At 35.1% G+C, this 24,982-nt stretch overlaps 1 protein-coding gene across 6 annotated transcripts in view; it reads right to left on the bottom strand.

The window, feature by feature from the left end:
• PLEKHH2 (pleckstrin homology, MyTH4 and FERM domain containing H2) overlaps nucleotides 1-24,054 on the bottom strand; it is a 91,972-nt gene extending 67,918 nt beyond the window's left edge. For 5 of the 6 annotated variants that reach the window (XR_012496328.1, XM_074331932.1, XM_019748641.2 and 2 more), the window contains exons 1-3: nucleotides 23,938-24,054; nucleotides 18,042-18,171; nucleotides 8,064-8,126 (exon numbers count right to left, since the gene is read on the bottom strand). Coding sequence is in view for 5 of the 6 variants with exons in the window: in XM_074331932.1 (XP_074188033.1) it covers nucleotides 8,064-8,126; nucleotides 18,042-18,164 (186 nt within the window). In the remaining variant the exon portion in view is untranslated. Of the gene's footprint in view, nucleotides 1-8,063; nucleotides 8,127-18,041; nucleotides 18,172-23,025; nucleotides 23,133-23,937 lie in introns of those variants that run through there. The other variant, XM_074331933.1, reaches the window with a different exon arrangement.
• Nucleotides 24,055-24,982: the final 928 nt, after the last annotated feature.

Here is a 24,982-nt window from a genome sequence, read left to right as displayed (position 1 = left end):
CATGCCTACGAGACTGATCCCCTGGCCAATCAAAATTCTGGACACCAAGGCTTGGACGAATTTCCCAGGTTAGCGATACTTCATACCTGTTGTCACACATCATTGATGGAATAATCAAACACATCCCTGTTGTAACTCTGCTGTGAGAGGGCAACTGGAAGTTCATACATGGGTTCTCCTAAAATTTGCCCTAGGTGCACTTTTCCTTTGTTGATTTTAATTGGTATTGTTTCATTGTAATAAACCATAACCGTGAAGGTAACAGTTCTTCTGGGTTCTGTGGTGAATCATCAAACCTGAGGGTAGTCTTGGGGAACCTGACACAACTGCAATATATTTTCCATTTTCCTGCCCATCCCAAAGAAGGAAGGAGCTGCAAATATTGTTCCCATTGTAAATACCTATATCAACATTTCCTTCTTCTCATTTCTAACCTCATCACCTCCACACAGGTAGTTAAGATGCAACTGTATTTTTGAGTGAGAGCTGAAACCTTCTATTTCTATCCATATACAGCAATGGATGACAAAGATACCTGGTCATCCAAAATAGAAGGAAGAAAGGAATTTTAGGAGCATTTTGAATCCCAGACTATTTTGCAGTTATTTGACATTTATTGCAAATTAATTAATCATTCTAATCATCTTAAACACAACTATTTTGGCATAGAGCTTCATAATTTATGTAGTTAGGCCAGAACCATTCTCACTGAAGGTGAAAATGAAACAGCACTGGATAAAGTAGTTTTCCATGTAATGAAGTAACTCATCACAAGGTCCTGGAGAGTAGGATGACCGATTAGTAATTATTTAGTAAGACCAAAAAAATGACTTAGATACCAAGAACCAATTTTACAGAAAGGCAGATCAGCTCACATATTAGAATGGTCAGAGGGAATTTTATATCCAGTTCCTACCAAGTCTGAAACAAACACAGGCAAGTGATTGAACCCAGGAGAACAGAATAAAAACACAAACTTCTACAGAAGAAATTATTTCCCCTCTTTGGTTAGCATAAAATAGGGTGGTAGATTGGAAAATGCACCTAATCCGATACTCGAGAATTAATTCTGTGTATCAGTATCTTCCAAATGTGCTATTTGCTGATCTCCTTTCTCAAAAGAACACCCCAAAGTAGTACTATGTTCTTTGTATATACTGCTTTCAAAACTTGCGAACAACAACAATAAAAATGTATTACAACATTAAGTACAAAGATTGCCAAGATTTCTCTGGAAAAATTTGTGATTTTTTTTCTGTAGCGAACTTATTTAATGTGTATGCCGGTGATGCCACTCATTAATAAACAAGAAGGAAAATGTACAAAGCTAAAAAGTGTAGAGTTGAACTTGTTTCAGCTGACTACTGCTTTTAATAGTGAAACATTCCTTTTTGGTTAATATAAATACAGTTTAAGTCATAGGATATGGCTCAATGACAAAGGACAAACTGAATTTAAGCAACACAAACAGCAGATAGGCCACAGTCCCATGGAAACTGTTAAAGATAGCAAAGGATTCAGTTACTCTAACTTAATAATATTTACTTAATCTTGTGAAGGCCAAAAAAAGTTGATACAATTGGTGCCTGAGAATTCATCTGCTCTCTATATTTCCTTTTAACTTTTATATCCATTATACAGTATTTAAGAAAAGAAAAACTTCGGAAGCATAAAAAATGGGTGCTGAATAAAATTTTCTTTTATTAGTTTCAGGTGTACAAAGCTACATAATAGTTAGACATTTACACCCCTCACAAAGTGATTACCCCCCCAATCTACTACCCTTCTGACATCATATATCTGTTACAATACCATTGACTATATCACCTATCCTGTACTTTACATTCTGTAAATTCTGTATATATATATATATATATATATATATACACGCATATATATATTTGACTGTGTGTGTATACATATTTAATTAAAGTTGACATTCAATATTATTCTACTTCAGCTTCAGATGTATAGTGCAGTGGTCAGGCATCTACACAGTCCATGAAGTGATCCCCCTGGTAAGTCCAGTACCCATCTTGCACCCCACATAATCTTTACAACATTATTGATTATATTCCCCATACTGTATTACATATCCCCATAAATGTACTGTGACTACCAATTTGTACATTCTAATCCCTTCACCTTCTCTGCCATCCCTAACCCCCTCCCATCTAAAAACCATCATTTTTTTCTCTATATCTCTGAGTCTATTTCTTTTTTCTGTTCTTTGGATTCCACATATAAATGAGATCATATGGTATTTGTCTTTCTCAGTCTGACTTATTTCACTTAGCATAGTATTCTGTAGGTCCATCCATGTTGTTGCAAATGGTAATATTTCATTCTTTTTTTATGGCTGAGTAATACTCCAACCACAGTTTCTTTATCTACGGTATTTACGGGCATTTTAGTTGTTTGTATATCTTGGCTATTGTGAATAGTGCTGCAATAAACATAGGGGTACATATATTTTTTTTCAATTAGTGTTTTGGATTTCTTGGATAAATACCCAGGAGTGGAATTGCTGGGTCACAAGGTAGTCCTATTTTCAATTTTTTGAGGAATCTCTATACTGCTTTCCATAGTGGCTGCACCAATCTGCAATCCTATCAACAGTGCACGAGGGTTCCCTTTTCTCCACATTCTCACCAACACTTGTTGTTTGTTGATTTATTGATGATAGCCATTCTGACATGAGTGAGGTGGTATCTCAGTGTAGTTTTATTTGCATTTCTCCAATGATTAGTGACATTGAGCATCTTTTCATATAACTGTTGGCCATCTGTATGTCCTCTTTAGAGAAATGTCTCTTCATGTCCTCTGCCCATTTTTTAATTGTGCTGTTTGTTCTTTTGGTGTTGAGCTGTATGAGGTTTTTTTTTAATAAATTTTGGATATTAACCCCTTATCAGATGTATCATTGGCAAATATCTTCTCCCATTCCCATTCAGTAGGATGTCTTTTTGTTTTATTGATGGTTTCCTTCACTATGAAAAAGCTTTTTAGTTTGACGTAGTCCCACATTTATTTTTTCTTTTGCTTCCCTTTCCCGAGGGGATATATCAGTAAAAATATTACTAAGGGTAATGTCTGTGAATTTACTTCCTATATTTTCTTCTAGGAATTTTATGGTTTCAGGTCTTACATTTAAGTCTTAAATCCATTTTGAATTTATTCTTGTATATGGCATAAGAAGGTGGTCCAGTTTCATTTTTTTAGCATGTATCTGTCCAGTTTTCCCAGCACCATTTATATAATAGACTGTCTTTACCACAATGTAAATTCTTGCTTCCATTGTCATAGATTAAATGACCATATAGGCATGGATTTTTTTCTGGGCTCTCTATTCTGTACCATTGATCTATGTGTCTGTTTTTATGCCAATACCATGCTGTTATGATTACTATACCCTGGTAGTATGATTTGATGTTAGATAGTGTGATACCTCCATTTTGTTTTTATTTCTCAAGATTGCCGTGGCTATTCTGGGTCTTTTATGGTTCCATGTAAATTTTAAGTTTATTTGTTCTAGTTCTGTGAAAAATGTCATTGGTAATTTGATAGGGATTGTGTTGAATCTACATATTGCCTTAGGTAGTATGGACATTTTAACTATTAGGTTGGTGCAAAAGTAATTGCAGTTAAAAGGTTAAAAATAATCAGAAAAACTGCAATTACTTTTGCACCAATGTAATATATTAATTCGTCCTATCCACGAGCATGGTATATGTTTCCATTTATTTGTATGTTCTTACATTTCTCTCTTCAATGTCTTATAATTTTCTGAGTACAGGTCTTTTACTTCCTTGGTTAAATTTATTCCTAAGTATTTTACTGTTTTTGAAGCAATTGTAAAAAGGATTGTTTTCTTAATTTCTCCTTCTGATCGTTTGTTATTGGTGTATGCAAATGCAACTGATTTCTGAATATTAATTTAGTTTCCTGGTACTTTACTGAATTCATTTATCAGTTCCAATAGTCTTTTGGTGGAATCTTTGAGGTTCTCTCTATATAATATCATGTCATCTACAAATAATGACAATTTTACTTCCTCCTTTCCAATTTGGATGCCTTTTATTTCTTTTTCTCGTCTGATTGCTGTGGCTAGAACTTCCAGAACTATGTTGAATAAAAGTGGTGAAAGTAGGCATTCTTGTCTTATTCCTGATCTTAAGGGGAATGCTTTCAGCTTTTCCCCATTGAGTATGATGTTAGCTGTGGGTTTATCATATATGGCCTTTGTTATATTGGGATATGATCCCTGTATTCCCACTTTGCTAAGACTTTTATCATAAATGGATGCTGGATTTTGTCAAAAGCTTTTTTTGCATATTGATATGACTATATGATTTTTATTTTTCATTTTTTTAATGTGGTATATCATGTTACTTGATTTGCAGATATTGAACTAACCTTGCATACCAGGAATGAATCCCACTTGATCGTGGTATATGATCTTTTTAATGTATTGCTGAATTGAGTTTGCTAATATTTTGCTGAAGATTTTTGCATTTATGTTCATTAGGAATATCGGCCTATAGTCTTCTTTTTTTATAATGTCTTTGTCTGGTTTTGGGATCAGGGTAATAGTAGCTTCATAAAATGAGCTTGAGAGCCTTCCCTCCTTCTGGATTTTTTGAATAGTTTGAGGAGAATAGGTGATAATTCTTTTTTAAATGTTTGGTAAAATTCACCTGTGAAGCCATCTGGTCCAGGACTTCTGTTTGGAGCTTGTTGATTACTGATTCAGTTTTGTTGGTAGTAATTGGTCTATTCAGATTTTCTGTTTCCTCTTGATTCAGTTTTGGAAGATTGTATGCTTCTAGGAATTTATCCATTTCTTCCTGATTGTCTAATTTGTTGGCGTATAGTTGCTTGTAGTATTTTCTTAAATTTTTGTGTATTTCAGTGGTGTTTGTTGTCACTTCTCTTTCATTTCTAATTTTATTAATTTGGGTCCTCTCTTCTTTTTCTTAATAAGTCTGGCTAAAGGTTTGTCAATTTTGTTTATCTTTCCAAAAAGCCAGCTCTTGGTTTCATTGATCTTTTGTGGGTTTTTTTTTTTTTTTTTTGGTCTCTATTTCATTTATTTCCACCCTGATCTTTATTATTTCCTTCCTTGTGGGCTTATTTTGCTGCTCTTTTTCAAGTTCCCTTAGGTGTAAAGACAGACTGTTAATTTGAGATTTTTCTTGTTTCTTTAGGTAGGCCTGCATTGCTATAATTTCCTCTTAGGATTGCTTTTGCCACATCCCATAGATTTGGGATCATTGTGTTTTCATTTTCGTTTGTCTCAAGGTATCTTTTGATTTCTTACTTAATCTCACTGTTGACCCATTCATTATTCAGTAGAATGTTATTCAATCTCCATGTGTTTGTGTGTTTTCCAGTTTTTTTTCTTGTAACTGATTTCTAGTTTGATAGCACTGTGGTCAGAGAAGAGGTTTGATATGATTTCAATCTTCTTAAATTTATTGAGACTTGTTTTGTGACCTAGCATGTGGTCTATCTTGCAATATGTTCCATGTGCACTTGAAAAGAATGTATATTATGCTGCTTTGGGGTGAAATGCTCTAAAAATATCGATTAAGTCCATCTGGTCTAATGTGTCATTTAAGACCACTGTTTCTGTGTTGATTTTCTGTCTGGAGGATCTGTCCACTAGTGTCAATAGGGTGTTGAAGTCCCCTACTATGATTGTGTTACTGTTGATCTCTGTTTTTATGTTGGTTAATATCTGTTTTATATATTTAGGTGCTCCTATGTTGGGTGCACAGGTACTGAATAAATTTAAAGTATTGTTACAATAAAGAAACATGTACAGATTTCACTAAAGTATACAAAAACTAGGAGATTTTCAAATCTCACTTTTTTGGGGTGGTGGGGGTTGATTTAAGGCAGTCTGTCTAGAATAACCAATAATGGTATGTTACTGCTTAAAAATGTAGCACACAAAATTAAATAACTTTACATATGGTATCCTCAAAGGACAACTTCAAATAAAAAATTCTTCCTAATAACTTATCAAATCTGGTTGAGCCCTGATGGCTAATACTGCCATGGTTTGCTTCCCTTGAATTGGCAGTGGGGATTCTTTTTTTTTTTTTTCTCTTAAGACCCAATGAATCAGAGACAAAAATCCTGAAAAACCACAAATAAAATATACTTTAGTTTAGTTTTCAGAGATAAATCAATTTGCCACATATATGAATTAACTATTTTAACTTAAGAAAAGGCAAAACAAAGCTATTCTCAGTCTCTTTCCCCCCCTATAATATGAGCACTTAAAGGAGACAAAGAAAGGTACGGGGGAGATGGGGGGGAACAGGTAGACAGACATATAGAGACAGCCATGGGTGTAGAGGTAAAGAGAGATGTCACCAGGAAAAGCCAACGTCAGAAAGGAAAAGACAAGAAGGGAGACATGAAAGTCAGAGAGGTAGATAAACAAATGTGTGCTGCAAGGTGTGGGGCTAAACAGGGACATACATGTAGGGCCCAGTACAGAAAAAGACATGTGGTATAGAGTGGCATAAATATGAGTCTTTCATAGGCTATAAGTGACCTTTCACGATTTTACTATTAATTAGTGGCTTTTTTTTATAGATAGAAGTGGAGATACTTTTTGGTCCTATCAGTTACAGAATATAAAAACTAAGCACAGCATAGATCCTTAGCATTACTACCAATACCTAAATATGAGGTTTCAAATAAATATTGGTAATTTTTTAATGTATTTAATATTTAATTTATTTTTAGAGTAGCTGTTGAAATTCTCATGGGTGAAATAATATGATGTCTGGAATTTGTTTGAAAATAACTCAGTGTGGGGTGGGAAGGGAAAAACCAGATGGAAGTATAGACTAACCATAAGTTGACTAATTATTGAAGTTGGTAATAGAGGTTCATTACTATTTTCTCTACTCTTGTAGTGGTTGAAAGTTGGTGAAATAAAGTTCTAAGATTTTCTTTTCAATTATTATTAATTTAAGAAAAATCAAGGATTAGGTTAGACTGGGTTTATTTAGAGATTTGCCAGGCAGGAGCAGCTGGTTAGCTCAGTTGGTTAGAGCGCAGTGCTCTTAACAACAAGGTTGCCAGTTCGATCCCCACAGTTCGAGTCACTGTGAACTGTGCCCTCCACAACTAGACTGAAACAACTACTTGACTTGGAGCTGATGGGCCTTGGAAAAACACACTTAAAAAAATAAATAAAAGTTTAAAAAATTTTTTTAAAAAGAAAAAGAAATTTGTCAGGCCACGAAAACAAGCTACTGTGTGAAGTTAAATCTTTTAGGTGAAAACAAAATTTGGTAGGACTGCAGTCAAATACTACCAAATATAAGAAATTTAATATAAACTTGTTGGAAGAAATAATAATTTTGAAATTCTTGCCTTGACTGAATCTGACTGAGATCTTTTCAAAAATGTGAAGCTATGGACCTAAGAACATTAGACAAACTTTAAGGTTGATGGCCTCATCCAAACTACTCATTCTGTTGTTGGCAAGGCCAATAAAGGGTTAAGTGACTTACCAAAGGTTTGACTTTTCTCCCCCGTACCTATTAACATATTCAATGTAAAATTTTATATATTTTTCCTACTATAACTCTAAGCATTGTTTCACATTAGTAGTATGTATCCTTGGTAATAATTATTTTTCATTGTTTAATACTTCATGAAGTGGATATCATTCACCTATTTATTCTCCTATAATATGACATTCATATGACTTCCAATTCTTTATTACTATAAATAAGGTTGCTATGAACATTATTTATATACAAAACTTCATTATGGTTAGGATTACCGTAAAAGTCATATTTGATTTTCTCAAAAGACAAGACTTCATAACAAAAGTATGTTTGTCCTTTTGAAAATCTGTTAAGGGGCAAAATAAAGCTATTTTCTTCATTTACTCCGTGGCTCCAGCTCATGAGCAGTCAAAATGCTAAGATATAGAAGAGGGCTGAAGACTATTTTGAGGATGGTTTTGGGCAAAACAATGTTTATATTGGTAGAGGCAGAAAAAAGATATTTTTAACTAAAATTTACCTTACCTGTTGAAAAGCTTTTTCTGCTTGCCGTTCAGCATCAATAACTTGTCTCTCAAGCTGTTGCATCTGTAAAGTAAGGAAAAATACAAATATATATATATATATATATATATACTTGAATTTCCCTTTTGAAAGGGATTTAGAAATCTCAATCATCAAATTCTTTAAGACTATTTAAAGTAGTTCAATGGGTATGAATTACATACAATTTATCACATTAAAGGCTTTCAATACATATTTAAAAATTGATCAAACAAAACACCAAAGGTTTGATACTTTTAATACAATGTAATATATACTGTGAGAGTATTCATCAGTAGACTTTTCTTCATTGGACTATAAATTAAAAATTACTGGTCAACATGTAGGAAAAACAATATATTAAATTTAAGAGAATAGTAAGACCTCAAATGTCATACTTGATTTTTTTTATCAAAAAGTCACAATGAAGAGAAGGATCTATCTCATCCTATACCTTCTAATGGATTTATACAATATTTAGTATCTTCCAGCATCCATCAAAGCTGAATAACTACCTAAATTTCAAGGGCTTAAGTGAAAGTTTAAATTGAAGTTGCTGTTTTTTGTTCTAGAAAACACCCAGTTTCTAAAGAGTGTTTTCTAAAGAAAAATTAGTGCTGGCTATTCTAACAGTTTAAGCAGTTCCTGCTTTTATGCTCAGCGCTCCACTGCTGTTGGTTTCCCATCCTTCCCCTCACCAAACTCCACCACCACAATGCCACCTTACACAGAGATTTTTCTTTAAATTATCACCAACTCTCTAAGGTTTCTTAACCACTTTCAGTTTCAATTTCTATTATTACCATATGAAGAATTTATGATTGCCTTTATTTTTTTTAAAAGTTTAGGATAACCACTTAATAGAATTCTAGTCTGTAGTTTCAAAAGTATCGGGCGTTGGGGGAGCATGGGAGGGGAGAATTAAAGAAAACTTCAACAATATGATATATAGGAACATAATATATTTATTATTATTTCAGACATAGTTAAAGAGATTATCCCACTAGTTGGATAAAGAAATAAGTCTAGCTATATACTATTTAAAAGACCATACTTGAAAAATGTCATTAAGAGATAAAAGTGAAGGGATAGAAAAATATACCAAGCAAATATTAACTAAAAGCAGTATCAAAATCAGACAAAATAGACTTTAACACCAAAAGTTTTACTAGCAATAGAGTCAATCATTGAAAACGAAGCAATTCATCAAAAAGATATAACAATCCTGATCCTGTATGCACCTAACTTCAAAATATGTAATCCATAAGGTTTGATTCTTTTTGATATACTCTGAAAATACAAAATAAATTGTTGTTTGGTTTAGACAGTGGTTTCCATGGAAACATCCTATTAAGAAGAGGTCCCCTCCGAAGACTGAACAAGTCCATTTACTTCAACATTTTAATTTTTCTGTTTGTTTTTAGGTTTATCAATGCCATAAATACACATGAGGCATCAACTAGTACCATCGGATTTATGGATAAAAATAAATGCACTTTTAGTCGATTCTCTTAATATTTACTTTCATGTTCTAAATAACATGCTTCTATTTCTGTTGAATTTTTTAGTTTAGTAATTTCTTATTTCCTTCATGGAGAATGAGGATGTAGCTCTTTGATCTCTCCATAAACACAGATACACTCTTATTCTTCCAATATGTTTATATCTCACCTTTGGTTAGATTATTATTGTTGATTAGTATTATTGTGATTATGTATAATATTCAGAGATGAACCATGTAGTAAACTATGGTTATTTTTCCCTTTGCCACATAACTTTTTTTCCCTGTAGTTAAGTGTCTTGTTCTTTTATTTACTTAGCTGTCTATGAACTTAGTAATTCAAATCCAAATTCCCACTGCTATCTAAATCATCTCTGAAGATGTTTGTTATGGACTGGCTCCCCTCTGTGACTGGCACAGCTATCTTCTTGGTGAGACCCTTCAACTTTCTCCCACTTTGGATCTCCTATTTCCTACATCCTATGCTTTCCTCTTTCTAATAAGGCACATCCTTCTAAGGATTCCTCAGAAAGGTTACATGGGATCGTACAGATCTTAAAAATTCATTTAAATTCTTAATCCTTTGTATATGACCTGTTTTGTTTTTTTCCTCTCTGAAAGCTTGTAGAATCTTTTCTTTGGTATATATATTCTGAATTTTCATGATGATGGCCCTTGGGATGCAAGTATTGGCACCTGTTATGCTAGGTATTTGGTAGACCTTTGCAATGTGGAATCTTGTGTCCCATTCTGCGAAACTCTGTGGATTGTTTCATTAATTTTCTCCCCTCCAGACCTCTTATTAGTCAGATCTTAGACTTACTGGGCTGATCCTCTAAATTTCTCATCTTTTCTCTCCTGTTTTCCATCTCTTTAACATTTTTCTTTACTTCCCAGGAACTTACCTTAAGTTTATATTTCAACCTTTCTTTTAAATTTGCTAGCTCTTCTACCCTGTTTTTTAAATTTTTAAAAAGTTTTTATTATCTGAATATTATTGTTTACATGGATGCAATATCTTTTCTCTCTGGAAATATTAAATGATAGGATTTTGCTTGTTTTGTTTTCTTTTTCCTGCATAGGTACTATTATTTTGTTCTGATTGTTTATTCTCTATCTCACATGTTAGAGGCTTTCTTCAGATGTCTGTCATACATGAGATGTCTACTTATGTTTAAGGGTAAGGGACTAAACAGCTTTAGCACATATATGTAGTTTGTCTACCATGACTATATTTAACAATAGGTGATCTAGCTAGGCTTTCTGTTGGGAAACCACTGATGTCAGCATTATCACCTCTTTCCTCCTGGATTAATAAGTCTCCCAAGAGACTTTCAATCTCCTCCTAGGATAAATGTTTGGCTACCAGCATTTTAGAAGCCACATGGGAGAAGAAGGTTGGGAGTCGGGGAGAGGGGAGACAATCTCACTACTAAATATGCATATATTCACTGAATTCCCTTGTTTTTGGTAAAGCAGAGTGATGGAAACCACATCCTAGAATACGAATTGGAACCCTCCTACCGTGTTTCCCCAAATAAGACCTAGCTGGACTATCAGCTCTAATGCATCTTTTGGAGAAAGAATTAATATAAGACCCAGTCTTATTTTACTATAAGACCTCGTATAATATGATATGATATATGATATGATATGATATGATATGATATGATATATGATATGATATGATACTGGGTCTTATTTTACTATAAGACCAGGTATAATATAATATAATATAATATAATATAATATAATATAATATACTATAATACCGGGTCTTATTTTACTGTAAGACCGGGTCTTATATAATATAAGACTCAGTCTTATATTAATTTTTGCTCCAAAAGATGCATTAGAGTTGATGGACCAGCTAGGTCTTATTTTCAGGAAAACACGGTAGCTTTTCCTCCTGAGAACTAAATGCCCTGCAGAACCCTGTAAAGATGTAGAGCAGGGAGGGAGGTGTGGGGCTGACAATAGTGGGTATTAATGAAAACTATGAGTCAACTAACTCTCTGAAACCATTTCTGACATCCCCTTGTACTAAATGTCTAGCAGCTAAGCATGTACTTCCTGTTAAAAAATTGAAACATTTCTTCTCTTATAAAATCGAATTAAGTTGTTTGGAAGGTACTAGCCCAACACCTGTGGTACTTACAGCTCATGGTATAATAGGCAGTCTCCCACCCACTCACCCTAACACAGAGATTAACAGTTGACCAGCTCTGTGTATTTATACACAATTCCCAGTCAACGTTTTAGATGTCCCATTCTTAAATATAGATGGGCCACCAAAGGTCATTGGACATTTGAGAAAAGCTTGCAACTTGAAACAAACAAACATAAAAATAGGAAAGTATCCTAAGGAAAGAAAGAGAAATCAGAGAATAGAAGACAATTTTTTTTAAATTCGAATTAATGTTTAGGATCTGAGAACTTTCAAATACATTATTTTATAGCCACATAATAAGATGAAAATTGTTATTCCCATTATAAAGAGTAGGAAATTGAAGTTCAGAATGAATATGCTTTATGCTCGCAGCTGGTGACATGGCTGGGATTTGAGTCGTCATGCTCTGATTTCCTAGTGCTCTTTCAGTTGAACCACAGCTGCTTTGGTGTTTACAAAATCCACATACAATGTACGGTTATACAGAACCATATGAAAATCAGTCCCAAATACACGAAACCACAAAATTTTTGACATTTGTCTTTATTTCTGTCCCTTGGATGCTATTCTTTCAGTCTAGGAATCTTTTATTGGTAACTTAAAATCACATTAACATTCATAATAGGAGCAATTTTATAATAAGTTGCATGTTCTCAAGGAACCTACTGCAGAAGAAAATACAGGGATAGAGGTATAACCAAAAGTCGCTAAATTTGGATTTTGAGAATTTAACAAAATTCTACCACTGAATAGGAAATAAGCTACTAGGTAGTCTCGCCTCAGATTTTGAATGTGTTGTTTAGTTACATAACAATGGTTGAGGCGGGGGTAAGGAATACCACATAACAGAAATCCAATAAATATTTGTTAACCAAATGAATGAAAGAACAAATGAATGAAGAGATGAAGGTTTCAACTCCTTCCAAAAAATTATTGAAAAGCAAGAATAAATTCTGACAGTAAAAGAAAATCACTACATTTTCAGTCTGTACTACAGATCATAAATACTGAACATTTCACATTGAGTAAATGTAAATGTGCATTAAGTATATCCAATAAAGTTTAGAACACTGTAAAATCAGCTTAAACATGAGAATAGTAAGAAAGGCAATACTTGATTTCAAGTAATTGTTGTTATTATCATTCAAGCTGGAAACTAACTGCAAAACACTAAAAAAAAAAAAAAAAAAAAAATGCAATGCAGGAAATACACATGTAAGCTTTTACTTTCGCAATGTAGGCTATCACGTAAAGCTTGGGTCAACTCCACAACCAATCCATACTACGTAGGTCACTAAAAGAAACTTGAAATGATCTGCTGGCCCATATCAGGATTTGGACAAAATAAATATTTCATGAACAGGCCACTTTTACCATAACAAAAAGAAGTAGCAAATTCTAAACCAAGTGTTTTGATTCACCACTGCAGAAGTGCCCTCTGTAGCCAGAGTGAACCTAGCAGCAAGTGGCAGAAGGAAATTTGTCACTGCTTTCGGATCGTAACACCACCACACTTAATATTTAGTGTTTCAAGTACCGTATACAAACAAACTTGTTTCATACACTGGCTACTTTAGACACAATACGTTAGGATCTTTACACTTACTGATGTGAATGGCAATTCCCCACCAAGTAGCTCTCTTCCTGATTTTTCCCCATAGAACACACGAAAGATTCTATCACCATTTTAATTTGTTATGTTAAATATCTTCAGTCAGTAACCTCAAAAAATGACATTTAAATTAGCCTGCAAAGTCTCATGGTTAGTATATGTATAGTTTTCGTTAGTCACTGTGAAATACCACTAGGTAAGGCCACAGAGTGACTGAGGGGATGTGTAATTTAAATAGGGCAGTCGTGGTGTTGTACTTGGACTGTTGTATGAAAGCAAACACTGTGCTGTCCAAGGACTCCTCACTGCTATGAGGGAATTCTAGACCACCTCAGGGGAATCGTATTCACAAAAGGAAGGTCAAGTGGCAGGAAACCCCAGACAGTAATGCTGTATCAGGTAAAAGCAGCATTAGGTGATGTGGACCACGGTAAAACTCTTCATATTTTTCACCCTTTCCATGTGACTGAAAATCTAGCCCATAGGAAGTAACATTCATTTGTACTTAAAACGAAACTTTCCCCTTTCCTTTCCTGACTCAGAAAACTAGTAATACTGTAAAGTTAGAAAAACGACTTAAATCTCAGCTTCCCTGAAGAGTTTATGTTTGGCATACTAGAGATATTTCCAACACCATTCCTTAAATTCCTCTAAAGACCTCTCCCACTTACAGCCGTATTTGCTCAAGACTTCAATAAGGTCTTTTTCTTCACGAGCTTCAATATTCTAAGTTACTGGGAAATTGTGATGAAAAAAAATAGATGCAAAATAGTTCTTTTTAAAAAACACACAAAACAACCCATGTATTTTATGACTGCATATCCAAAAGAAACATCAGGTGTATATAATTGAAATCTACCTTTAATTATAAAAACACTCAGATCATCTCACACATCTTCCCTAAAAAAACTCAGAAAGATGTCACCTATTAATCGGTAAGTCATCTCCTTGTACATTTAACCAGTGTGTCTGTTTAGAAAGATACAGGAAAAGAATAATTAGTTACTTGTATGTGCTGGCACTCTATTAGCTGCATCACAAAAAAGTGTTAAAGATCTAAGGTTTATAAAGCCAGCTCTGCAATTATTAGCTGTGTGATATTACTACTCAAATACTCTGTCTTAATGTCAACATATTTAGATTGGGGATAATAATAGTTATCTCAGAGGGTTACTCTGGGGTTTAAACTAGCTAATGGTTGTACTAAAGGCTTAGGAACCATAGTTAGCACTTAGTGTTAGCTGCCCTTAGCCAATACAAATAAAACAGAACTAAGAACCAAAACCATTGCAGGAAAGAAGAGTTGGCTAGAATTCCTGGCAAAGAGCTGAATAATCAAATTAGTATTCTCTCAAGAATCTTCAGCCTTGGGCCTGCATCCATTTGGGGGGAAGGTCTGCAGAATTATTAGTGAAAAGCCTTGAGGCAGACTGGTCCTAACACTAAACCAAAGGTTATGGATGGGACCAGACTAGCCTCTGGAATGCAATATTTGACTCAAGTTGGCATGTAGTAGCAATGCAACAGGGTCTGCTTTGAAAAATATGTAATATTATATAGTTATTACTACATACATACACACACCCTAACACACAGAGATATCTGCCTCCAAGCAAAGATAGATTTATATGTTGCATGGCTGAATAGGAGAAGATAGAATAGATGAGTGGGTAAGAATATAAGAGAAAGCAAGGAATGTGGTAATAAAACTAGATGAGAGAGGCCATATAGGGGGATGGCTAAGCACTCAGGCTCTAAAAGCAGAAGGCCTGGTTTCAAATCTTGGCTCCAGCACTTACTTTTTGGCATGAAGTCAGGCAAGCTAAATAACTTTTATGTGCCTAAGTTTCCTCCTATGTAAATACGGATAATATTAGTACCTAACTCATAGGGTTGTTGTAAGGATTAAAAAGTTAATTTATATAAAGCACTTAGAAGATTGCCTGGCATATTGTAAGTATCAGTTTTCTAATCTGTAAAATGGGGACAATAAAATTTATTACTTCACAGGTTGTTAGAAAAATTAAATAAATCATATCTATAAAATGCTTAGCACATAATAAATCAATAAATACTTGGCATTTTTATTAAAACATGGGTGGGTACCAAAAATAATTTTCCATCTACAGAAAAATATTTCATAATGGAATATAACAGAAAATATTGTGAAAAAACATTCCTATTTTGGTGTTGAATATGTATACTGGGAAACCATGAGTAACTTGGCATACTTATCCACTTTCCACTGTATGAAACACATCTGAATAATTCCATCTCATAGATGTGTCAAAGGATTTAAGTCACAAATAAAAAATACAAGACCAAAAAAAAAAAAAGAAGTCAAAAAAGAAACCACAACTAAAACAGCAATTTGAAATAATATTCCTCTCAATATTCATTCACTGAAAAAGAAAAATGAAAATCTAACAAATTAATGATCAAAAAGCTATTGACAATTTTACTTGTAGAGCAAAATGACACTTAAAAATTTTTAAATGAAAATTTGTGGCAACAAGACTTCTGAAGATCAAATTTTGCCATCAAATTCAGAACTTAAACGTCAATTAATTGGAAACCAAATAAGCATAACTACTATTTCATTCATAAAGAAACCAGGAGAATATGGAAGTCAAGGGAAACAAGAAAATTGGGGGAAGGAAGCTATGGTCAACAGTGTGCCAACTGCTAAAAGTCTAAAGCACACTTGGGAAGTGTCCATGAGGTTTACAACAAGGATACAATTTGTAATCTTGACAATATTATTGTATAGGGTGGTTGTGATTGTGGAAAATACCAAATACATCATAGTACAACCTGGGAAATGATTTTTGTAGAGAGAGGAACAAAAGACACAGCATGAATCACTAACTGAGTTGGGATAGGATAAGCTTCCCCAACTTGGAGATATTCAAACTGGTATTTTTTTCTCAAGCTATAATTTTAATTCTAATAGCAATAAATAAAGCAAATTGATATTGGGGATTTACTCCACAAAGCCTGTCACTGCACCCTCTGACCCAAAGTGAATAGGATAACTTCAATCTTCCCACCTAAAAGATGTTGAAGTACAAGGTTTAAAATGATATATAGGAAAGTGAAACTGAATGATGTTTTACTGGATTTTATTAGAATACTGCTATACTAAGAGATGCTTAGCTAGCAATGGAAGGAAAATTTAAGATCTATTTTACAGGTGTGATACATGTATCAGCCTTCCATCCCAAAGGATTATGCAGACTAGAGTTTAAGAAACCACCTATAAATTCTGATCAGTTTTGAATGACCATTACTATCATTTATCCATTCACCCAGACAGCACTGTCTAATAGAAATATACGAGTCACATGTGTAATTTAAACTTTTCTAGTACCCACATTTAAAAACTAAAAAGAAATAAGTAAAATTAATTTTAGTATTTTTATTTAATCCAAGATCTGAAAATTATCATTTCAACATGAAATCAATATAAAAATTATTGCTGAGATATTTTACATTTTTTTCATACTAAATCTTTGAAATCTAGTATGTGTTTTACATTTGAAACACATCTCAATTTTAACTAGCCTTATTTCAAGTGCTCAACAGCCACTGTGGCTAATGGCTGTGTATTGAACAGTGTCAGCTTAGAATTCAAGTTCCCTGGACATAGGAACATGGGTTTTTCTTGTTCACAAATGTAACTGTAGCATTAAGAACTGTGTTAATCACAAACAAATGAAACAAACAAATTCACAGATACAGAAAACATTCTAATGGTTGCCAGCTTGGAAGTGGGGTGGAGGAGGTGGGTGAAAAAGGGGAAGAGATTAAGAAATACAAATTAGAAGTTACAAAATAGTCATAGGGATGTAAAGTATAGCATAAGGATTATAGTCAATAATATTGTAAGAATTAGGTATGTATGGTGTCAAATGGGTACTAGATTTATCGGGGTGATCACTTCGTAAGTTATGTAAGTGTCTAATCACTATGTTGTATACCTGAAACTAATATAATATTGTATGTCAACTGTAATTGCAAAATTAAAAAATTACTAAAACAAAATGATGTCTGTCACATAATCAGCCCTCAATAAATATTTGTGGCATGAACAGATAAATGAATTTATCTACTGATTTATACATATATACATATCCCCCAAAATTCCTATAACATAAATGAAATTTTTATTACATGATTAGAACTATTAAGATAAGCATATAATTATATTAAATTCAACTCTAGCTGAGATGATAGTTTAGAGATATATATAGTTAGTCAATACAAATTTTTAAAAATTGCATACTTTCAAATACAGTGTAAACACATTTTACTATCAATAGGGAACGTTCTTCATGATTTTCCTAAACATTTAGTAGATCAAAATGCTGTCACATGCCTCTAGTAAAATCAAATAAATTATACCCTTTCTCTCTGGAATGAATGAACTCCACATTTATCAAATACACATAATTCTTACATATTTGCAAAAAAATATTTTTTATGTTACTGTCCAATTCATTCTAAAACATTCTAAAAGAATATGTCAAATAGAGCTTCAAAACCCTGACAAAAAAGTTAAATTATATTCATTATTTTTTTAATGGTTACCCCAAAAGTCCTAAGATTATTTATCATAAATGAAATAGGCCTCAAATAGCTGATGTTCAATCACAAAGGTTAGGGAGAAAAGCTTACCTTCTCTGCTAAGAGCTCTCTTATCTTGCTTGCTTGAACTCTAAATTTCATGAGCTGGGACTCCAGAGCTATGCATCGTTCTTTCCAGTCTACTGGTCCTTCTGTCTCAGAAAGCTCTGCCATATTTATTCTATAAAAGAAAGCATTCAAATACCATTCAGGATAATTCATTAAATCATCCAATGTACACATTCTAGTTACCATCTGATGATATCCAGATACAAGTTTTGAATTCTAAGATAAATTTCAGAACTGGTGATAGCTCATGGAAAGAACTTTGTAAGCCAGGGTTGGAGGCTGAACCAACTGTGTTGATTAAACTTTCTATGTAACCTAAGCTTCCTATGTCTCGGTTTATCCAATCTAGAAAAAGGGGAACACAATAATAACAAACCATTCTTCTTCATGGGTATGTTGTGAGGAACCAATTAAATATTGCTGTTTTTAATAACACTTCGGACAGTATAATAGCACCACACAGAGTAGTGTTAACAATTTTTGCTCCGTTCATCAAGTAAGATTTTAAAAATCTATCAGCTCATAATTTTACCATTACTCTAAATTTACAGAATTATTACAGTTTCATTTAACTGGTAGCACAATAGCATAACCTAAAGAAACTTTATACCAGCGCTACAATTAGGGCTTAGATTTATATTGCAAATATTACTTATCACCACCCTAAACTTGTCCAGGTACAGGCTGTCTTTCAAACCAAAAGTCCTTTGGCATATTTAACTGGGCAAAGTATTATAACCCTGGCCAAGTTTGCATAATTTTTATTTGGTGCAAGAAAAGAAAACATATAAATGTAAAATTTGGAATCACCTACATTAAATAAATCTCGAATCAGTGTTTTCCATGACATTAACTTTCTTTTTGGAGGCGATTAATCCCAGAAAGAAGCAGTGTAAGGCGCAAGGAAAGTGGTTTTGAAATTCTACAGTATAAAAAACTATTACTTGATTTTGGAAGTATGGTTGTTTCTGGCTCCAGGATTCATAAAAGTAGTTTAAAATATTTGTTAATGTTTTATCAGGCCATTTAATAAATGGTTTATAATGTATTTCTGAATTGGTCTTGCTATGAACCAATAAAATTTGCATTAGGAATGGATCCTCTGGAGAAGCCAAACCCCAGTCATGGAATATATGACTTTCAGCAAAACTCTCAGAACCCCGGGACAGAACTGCAGTTTAAGTGTACTATTCTGTTCTTTTGTTTTACAAAAATGTATCTCCCTCACATATTAACCAAGTTTATTGTCCAAATATATAGTGTAATATAACCCCTTCCTAAACCTCACAAAAGATTATTTTCCTAGCATATTGTTTTGCTCTTAAGTCAGTTTTCAAGTCAATGCTTACGGTTTCACTCAATAATTTAAAAATAAATATACGTAAAGTTGTCCTACAAAGCTACAACTTTATTAAGGGCAACCCAACTATCTGAAAGCCTCCGGAAGCTCCTAAATTCTAGCCCTAATTTAAGGGAAACATCATTGTAGAGGTGAAATTTCATTTCTTTGTTTTTATAGAACTTCAGTCCATTGTTTTCTGAGCTTTTTTCTAAGGATATTAGCCCTGTTAATGACCTCTTCATTACCCACATTAACATCTACTATCAATGATTTAGGAGCAAATAATGCAATTTGTCAGCCACAAACTTTTTCTCAATTCTACTGCTACTTCATCTCTGTCCTGATTAGCTATAGAGTGGACAAGAGAAGAAAATATGAACAAAACATTAAGAATAAAAAAGCAGTCCTGAAGTGGACATGCTTGTCTTGAACCATTCATATCATTGCACGAAAGACAGGAATACTCTTCCTGTATTTACGCAACAAGAAGAGTCTTTTTCTTTGCGCTACATACAAAATAACTTGTTTATGTTCTATAAAATTTCCACAGCTTTAAAAATAACAAACATATTTTTCAACAAATGAAAATCAATCAGTGTAATGCACCACATGATCGTTTCAATACGTGCAGACAAATATTCCACAAAATCCAACACCTTTTCATAATAAAAACATTCAACAAACTGGCAATAAAAGAGAACTTCCTCGACCGGATAGAGCATCTACAAAAATCCATAGCTAATATCATACTTAATGGTCAATGACTGATCCACCTAAGATCAGATACAAGACTAGGATGTCCGCTCTCGCCATTTCTAGTCAACATTGTACTGGAGGTTCTACCCAGGGCAAGAAAATAAAATAGAATGCATCCAGATTGCAAAGGAAGAACTAAAACTATATGTTCAAATGTTATGATCTAGTACATAGAAAATTCTAAGAAACACACAGAAAAAACTATTAAAAGTATTTAAGTTCAGCAGTTTCAGGAAACCAGATCAATATACAAAAATCAGTTGTTTTTCTCTACACTAGATAGACAGGAAAAATCCAAAAATGAAATCAAGAATATATTTCATTTATAATAGCATCAAAAGGAATTACATACTTAAGAATAAATTTAACAAAATAACTGTAAGACTTATACTCTGAAGACTACAAAACATCATCGAAAGAAATTAAAGACCTAAACAAATGGAAGACATCTCACATTCATAGGTTGTAAGACTTTATATTGTGTGAAATGGCAATACTTACAAATGGGTATACACATTCAATGCAATCACTATCAAAATTCCAACTGCTTTTTTTTTTTTTTTTTTTTTTTTGCAGAAATCGACAAGCTGATCCTAAAATTCATGTGGAAATTCAGGGGACCCAGAATAGCCAAAACAATTCTGAAAAGTTGTACGACTCACATGTTCCAATTTCAAAAATTACTACAAAGCTCCAGTAATCAAAACTGTGTGGTACTAGCATAAAGACAGACATACAAACCAATGGAATAAAATTAAGACTACAGAAATAAAACACATTTATAGTCAATTGATTTTTGACAAGGATGCCAAAACCATTCAATGGAGAGAGAATAGTCTTTTCAACAAATGTGCTAGACAACTGGATATCCATATGCAAAAGAAAGAATTTGGACCCCTCCCACCCCTCATACCATATATACAAATTAACTCAAAATGGATCAGACTTAATATAAGAGCTTAAGATCAAAACTCTTAGAAGAAAACATAGGCATAAGTTTTTGTGACCTTGGATAGGCGACAGTTTCTTAGATATGATGTATAAAGCATAAGTAATTAAAGAAAAAAAAAACAGACAAACTAGACTTAATCAAAATTTAAAACTTTTGTGCTTCAAAGGACACCAATAAGAAAGTGAAAAGATAACCCACAGAACTGGAAGAAATATTTGCAAGTCATACATCTGATAAGGGACTTGTAAAAGACTCTCATAACTCAACAACAAGTAAAAGTAGGAAAAGGCTCTAAATAGACATTTCTCTGAAGAAGATATACAAATGGCCAATGAGCACTTGAAAAGATGCTTAACATCATTAGCTATTAATATAAGGGAAAACGAAAATCAGAAGCACAGTGACATACCACTGTACACCAAATAGGATGGTTATAATAAGGAAAAGACACGTAATAACAAGTGTTGGTGACGATGTAGAGAAATCGGAACTCTCACACATTGCTGGAGGAATGTAAAAATGGTACAGCTGCTTTGGAAAATAGTTTAACAGTTCCTCAAAAGTTTTTACATAAAGTGACATATAACACAGCAACTCCAATGCTAAGTATATACCCAAGAGAACTGAATACATAAATCCACACCAAAACCTGTACACAAATGTAGCAGCATTACTCAATGAGCCAAAAAGTGGAAACAACCCAAGTGTCCATCATCAGATGGCTGCATAAACAAAATGTGGTATATCCATATGGTGAAATATTATTCAGTCACAAAAAAGGAATAAAGTACTAATACATGCTACAATGGATGAACCTTGAAAACATGACCCTAAGTGCCAAATGAAAGAAGCCAGACACAAAAGGCCACATATTGTATGAAACAGGTAAATCTAGAGACAGAAAGTAGGTCAGTGGTTGCTAAAGGCTGTGAAGTGAGGGGAAGGGTGATCCATTTGGGGTTTGTTTTTGGAGTGATGAAAATATTGTAGAATTAGATAGTGCTAACGGTTGCACAGCCTTGTGAATATACTAAAAACCACTGAACTGTATAATTTAAGAGAATAAATTTTATGGTTTGTGAATTATACCTCAATTTAAAAAAAGGGCATGTAGTATTTAGGAATGAGTAAAGAAAAAGTAACAGTTTAAGTGGTTGTATATTAACACTTACAAATTTAACGATCCATTGTTTGTGGTTAAGCATCCCAAGAATTCTCCCATTGACTCAATTTAGAGGTAATGTTAACCTCAAATATGACAAGAAACAGACCTATCTTTCCAAGAGTACTTTGCTATGAAAATGACACAATGCATAAATTATAAGTTAAACATACCTATTCATTTCTTTAGTTATGTTAATTACCTATTTTACAGTGAAGTGGTGAAACCTTCAGAATATTATTGGTATTTACTGTCTGCATTCCCTTTTAATAGGATCATAATTTTTAAAAAAATGGTTGGCAAGCGGTCTGCCCTGAGGTCTAGACACCTGATTTCCTCATTTCATCCTGTAATTTCAGTTAGTATAAAGTACTGTTGTGTTAATGCACCATCTAAAGATTCTAATTTTGAACAATAGCCACCATCCTTTTCCATTACCACTGATTTTATAACACCCAACTATATAGCTTTGGGAGCTATAACCATTTGCTAAATAAATGTCATTTCTAGATTTTGAATTTGAAAGCCATCTATCTTCATTCACTGCAGCAGACAGGAAAACATCCCAGTTTTCCAAATGCACCCTCCCCTGGCCCCCCCACCATGACTTTTGGAAATATTTATTGACACAGAATTAACTGTTTACAATTGTGGACTGAATGCCCTTTTCTCTGAATCTTTGACTTCCTGTTTCTTTTCCAAATCCCAAAAGGGAAAGAAAAAGAAAAGAACGAATTCATCTCCTTAAGCTTACCCTGATGAAGCTCAGGGTAGCCACTTGTATTCTTTAATTCTCTCCTCTTAAGGAACAGCTTGACTGGGCCAGGTAACTTTTTTTTTTTTTTCCCTAAAGCAGAAAAGATGTGCCTTGTTTAAGGAACCCCCCGACCACCACACAGCCCCACTTGGACAAAGCCTGCCCTTGGATGGCACTGTCCACTCCACAGCTCCTCAGGGACACACACCGCTGTGCGGTCGAGGCTTGCGACTGGCATTTTCACAAAGAAAGCAGTGACTTGCAGGTAGCACAGCACTAGAGCTTTTATAGCATGAATGGTTCAATCTCTCTTTCCACTGCGTTTCGCACATCAAAATCTGTGGCTCCAATGTTGGGTCTTTCAAAAAGTGGTCTAATAACTTCAGGGACAGTGCAGTTTCATGGCAGGTCACCTAAGGGCACTTTGACATTCCGGCAACTCGAAGTGTAGAAAATGGTGCTTTAAAGTTTTGAGAAGTTTCGATCCGGAGATCCCAAGAAGCCGGGGCCGACCTACAGCATCCCAAACTGCGTGGGCCACTCGGCCAGGGACGCGGGGCTCCGGGGTGCGCCCCCCTGAGCGCCTGCGCCGCACCACAAACCCAGGCCCCTCTTTTTCAAAGAAAATGTCACAGGAGACCAGGGGGCGAGGAACCGCCAACCACCGCCCCCAGACAAGACCCCTCTTCTGGGGGGCAGCGAGGGGTCGATGTCTGAAGGCTGCGGCGGGAGGTGAGTCCTGCGCCCGCCGGCTCCATCCCGGGGGTCCTCGCGGGCTGCTCCGCCCGCCGCCCCCAACCTCCGCCCAGCGAGCCCCCCGGGACCGCGCGCTCTCAAGGGGGCGGGGATCCCCGGGCATCGGAGGCGCTGAGATCGTCCCTTAGCCCCCGGCCCTCCTCATCCGCCTACCTCTGCTACGGGCTCCCGGCGGCACAGCACGTTGTCCCCGGCCGCGACCGATGCCCGGCTTCTGGGGCTCTCAGCCCGCCGCCGCCTCACACCGAGCCGGGAGCGGGCGGGGACAAGGCACCGCCTCCTCCCGGGACTGGCGGCAGGAGTCTCCAATCGGGGGTCGCAGTCGAGAGCCCTACGTCACCTGAGGGTGTGGCTATGGCCTTGACTCCTCCCAGTCCCTACAGCCGGAGGGAGTTTTGTCCAGGAGTCTGTCTAGCCTTTGCCACACGTCGAGTTCAGAGCCTGTCATAGTACTTACCTCCTTTCCATTCCCTCTACCTGGACTAGGCACCCACCTGTTTTTTGCTGTCCCAGCCTGAAGTCTCTCCTCTTGCCAATCTACCCTTCACCCTCTTGCCAGGTTAACTGTTCTGAAGTGCAGTTTTGAGCCCTGCCAAAGACCTTCACTGGCTTCCTTTTACTTAAATTGTCAAGAACAGATTCCCTACTCTAGTATTCAAGGCCTTCATCCTATTATTTTTTTCAGGTTTATTTTCCACAGCTGCCCTTCCTAAGACTGTTGCTGTGCTCCAGGGAAGTCCTTTCGGAACGTTTACCTACTATTTGCTACATCCACCTTAAAAAGTTCTAGCTATCCTCTAAGACACAGCTGAAATCATCTTCTCCGTGTAACCATGCTTGTTGCCCCACCTCTTCTCTTGTTTCTGCTCTGAGTATTTAAGTTTTTTCCTCCTCTTGGCTCTTAGCTCATTCTGCCTCGTGTAGCACCCCTTATCTCTCCATTAGATCCTGAGTCCTTTGAAACTATGCATTTGTTTTCTTTCTTTTTGCATCCTCTTCAGCATCCAGCACAGAGCCTTGTATAAGTAGGTGAGTGATCATTTTAATCGAGTTGGATTTTACATCCCAAGAGGGGGTCTGGAGAGGCCAATTTGGGGGAGGAGGGAAGAGAGATGGAGAGAGAGAGAGAGAGAGAGAGAGAGAGAGAGAGAGAGAGAGAGAGATCTGAATGTTATGGTTAATCCTTCCCCAAGTTCAC

Source organism: Rhinolophus sinicus, linkage group LG05 (genome assembly GCF_036562045.2).
Source record: "Rhinolophus sinicus isolate RSC01 linkage group LG05, ASM3656204v1, whole genome shotgun sequence".
Lineage (NCBI taxonomy): Eukaryota > Metazoa > Chordata > Mammalia > Chiroptera > Rhinolophidae > Rhinolophus > Rhinolophus sinicus.
Note: the sequence above shows the minus strand (reverse complement) of the source record. Positions and strands in the feature narration are given on the sequence as shown.